Source organism: Octopus bimaculoides, chromosome Z, assembly GCF_046866305.1.
Source record: "Octopus bimaculoides isolate indiv1 chromosome Z, ASM4686630v1, whole genome shotgun sequence".
NCBI lineage: Eukaryota > Metazoa > Mollusca > Cephalopoda > Octopoda > Octopodidae > Octopus > Octopus bimaculoides.
The window spans coordinates 54,204,098-54,207,773 of NC_142944.1; the positions used below are offsets into that span (position 1 = coordinate 54,204,098).

A 3,676-nucleotide genomic window follows, 5' to 3' on the forward strand; every position below is an offset into this window, starting at 1 on the left:
CAGTTTTTCTATACTTTACATTCACCGTATTCTCTTTACCTCTTACTTCTCCTCTTTCGCCTCCTTATTTCAAATACAACTTACACACACATACACACACACACACATACACACTTACACGCACACAGCTACACACATACACATACATAAGCTGACACATCTATGACGCACATCCCTATGTATGTGAGCGTGTACGTATGTGAAATTTGTGTTTGATATATAAGTGTATGTATGTATATATATATATATATATATATATATATATATATATATATATATATATATATATATATATATATATATATATATATGTATGTATACACACACATATGTAAGCACACACACGCACGTAAACACATACACGTACATGAATGTGTGTGTGTGTTATACAACATTCACTGCTTCTACAACCTCCTCCTGCTCCACCTCGTCGTCCTCCTAATTTCCCCCTCTTGCTCCTCCTCCTCCTCCTGCTCCTCCCTCCTATATCATTCTAATATAAATAACAGAAGGTGGAGTAGCCAGCCAACCTTTTTTTTATTTATTTTTACACACCCATTCTTTTTCTTCTCATATCTTCCCCCCTCTGCCTCTCTCTCTCTCTCTCTCTCTCTCTCTCTCTCTCTCTTTGTCTGTCTGTTCTCTCTCACTGTTCTTGAGCGTCCCTCTTCTATTTCGATCACAATTTCAATAGGCCAGCTCTGCTTGTCTCTCTCCTCCTCTCACTCTCTCTCTCTCTTACACACACATACACATATACAAACGCTCTCACAAACACACACGCACACACTATCTTTCTCTGTAGTCTGATCTCTGTCTGTCTGTCTCTCACACTCCTGACCTCTCCCGTTCTCTCTCTCTCTCTTTGTGGGCTCCCTTTCTCTTCTTTTACATGATTTTCTCTCTCTCTCTCTCTCTCACTCTTGCTTTCTTACTCACTCACTCACTCATAAATGTGCTTTCTTCCTATTCTCATTTCTCCCCCTTTCGTTATACTTCAATAAAACAGCAGAATGTTGATGGAGAAAGGGGAGGAGAAGTAAACTGCCTCTTTCTCACCGTGTTGTTCATTTACTCTCTATTCCTCTCTCCCTCTACCGTTCCATCATTCACTCAATCACAAACACATTCACACATACTCACGCATACACACACACACAAACGTTCTCTCCCCCACCTCTCTCTCTCTCTCTTTTCTCCTTTTCGTTTGTTTTTCCTCCGCCTCTTCTATTAACAGAGACACAAGGCAGTCAGTCAGTCAGTCACTCAGCAGTCAATCACACGTACACAAAAACATACAGATACAGATATACGCATACGAATATACATTCATACATACATACATACATATATATATGTATATACACTCACTAACTATATTTGATCGCTTACACACAGACATACTCACCATACACTCACACACAGTTAACTAACATACACAAGCACATATACATATATGTATACAAATATACACATATATAAAGACACACTCGCTTTCACAAACACGTACACATACATACGCACAAGCACATTGATACGCACAGGTGTACACACATACACACGTGTGCAAGTCCACAGACACCTCGTCCGCGTCGTGGAAAACCACCAACCCTAGTTCAGTCGATTCTTGTCAGCCCAGAGGACTGGTTTTCGAAAACAACCCTCTCTCTGTTGTTGTTGTTGTTATTGTGGTGTCTGTCTGTGCGTCTACCCATGGCAAGCATGGCGTACCCTAGCGTATCGGCGGCTACGTCCAAGGCTCCCCCCTACACGGTGAACGGACTTAGCCTATCTTCTCCAAATGTCGACATATTACATCCCGCAATGGGGTACCAAGGTAAGTGGTGATTTATCACATCAATTTTTCACATTATTTTTACTGTCCTTTTCTTTACGGGTTGGGGACATATTATATTTTAACATGAAATATGTCGTCATTTTTCATTTGTGTTTGCATTTTATTAACTTGTAACTAAAATTTGTAAATGATATATATATATATATATATATATATATATATATATATATATATATATATATGTATATATGTATTTATAAATATATATATATATATTTATATATATATATATATATATATATATATATATATATATATATATATATATATATATATATATATGTAGGTATTTATATATATATATATATATATATATATATATAACTTGTACGCATTTCTACACATGCATACACGTATGTATAAGTATATATTATTTAAATTTCCATTTTATTACTTGTTTCAGTCGTTGAACTGCGGCCATGCTGTGGCATTACATATACGTGTATGTGTGTGTATATGTATGCATAGAACCTATATATGTTGAAGTCTTTCTGCAAAAGTGTGATTCTTCAAATACACACATATATGTATGACTGTGTATACATTTTATGTATACACAGACATACATTTATACATGGATGTATCCACCCCCGCACATACTAACCAAATAAATGCCAAATTGAATTATTTATTTATACCACATGTAATTATATTATCTATGTTTTTATTCATCGATTTAGAGTTACCTGTCAGTATGCACACACACATATATACATTCTCACACACACACACTCACACACATATAGGCATACAGCTACAGTACTGCTTATATACATATTGCTATATATAATGTACATATATACATATACATATATATGTATATGTATGTATGTATGTATGTATATATATATATATGTATATACACACACACACACACACACACACACACACACACACACACACACACACACACATATATATATATATATATATATATATATATACGTATATAGATATGTATATATATATGTGTGTGTGTGTAAGTGTGTGCACGCGAGTGTATATATATATGTATGTATGTAGATATGCCTTGAGTGTATGCGTTTGTAGGCATACACACAAAAGCGCAATGAAACGTATCTATGTATATGTACATACATGCATATATATACGTATGTTTATACACACGTATACACACACACACTCATACATATACATACATATACACGCACATAAAATATAAGTGTGTTTATGCAGGTATATACATACGTGTGTGTGTGTATGTTTTTTGTTTGTGTGTGTACAAGTTAAAATATACGCATGGAGAGGAACGGATCGGTCTTTGAACACATATAAGTATAATATACACAACGACTACATGAACACGTATATACATACCTAACACTGAGGTATATACATACCTAATACTAATTTTCAAACGGATATATATAAAGGTAGTAAGATGGCTTTGAAATTGTACAATTAGTAAAGAAGACAGTTATCTGGGCTCACCTGACATATGTGTAATTTAGTAGATACGCACCTACCTTCTTTTATATTTCGCACTATTTCTGTCTCACACAAACACACTCATTATCCTTCTCTATTTCTCTCTCTCTCTGTCTCTCTCTCTCTATCTACTTTCGTATTGTAATTTACTTGCGGAAGAGTTTGCATTCGATGAATCTGCCACGGAAGGCTTTCCATCCGTGATCATTGCATCGTTCTGTATACTTAGGAATTACAATAAGTGAGGACGTACATTTAAGATGAAATTTAAGTGAAATTTTACTGTAATTTTCTAACAAGGCATGCGACTGTGTTGTAGATCCCTCGTTTACTGTGTAGTATGTATATCCATACACAAACACACACACG

The 3,676-nt window shown here is 35.1% G+C and overlaps 1 protein-coding gene across 2 annotated transcripts in view; it reads left to right on the plus strand.

Annotated features, from left to right (window-relative positions):
• The first annotated feature begins 1,220 nt into the window (after positions 1-1,220).
• The window catches only part of LOC106873941 (homeobox protein OTX2-like), a 299,957-nt gene continuing 297,501 nt past the window's right edge, over positions 1,221-3,676 (plus strand). Inside the window, exon 1 of one of the 2 annotated variants that reach the window (XM_052973466.2) lies at positions 1,221-1,837. In XM_052973466.2, the coding sequence (XP_052829426.1) occupies positions 1,714-1,837 (124 nt within the window). In that variant the 5' untranslated portion in view covers positions 1,221-1,713. 2 annotated transcript variants of the gene reach the window in all.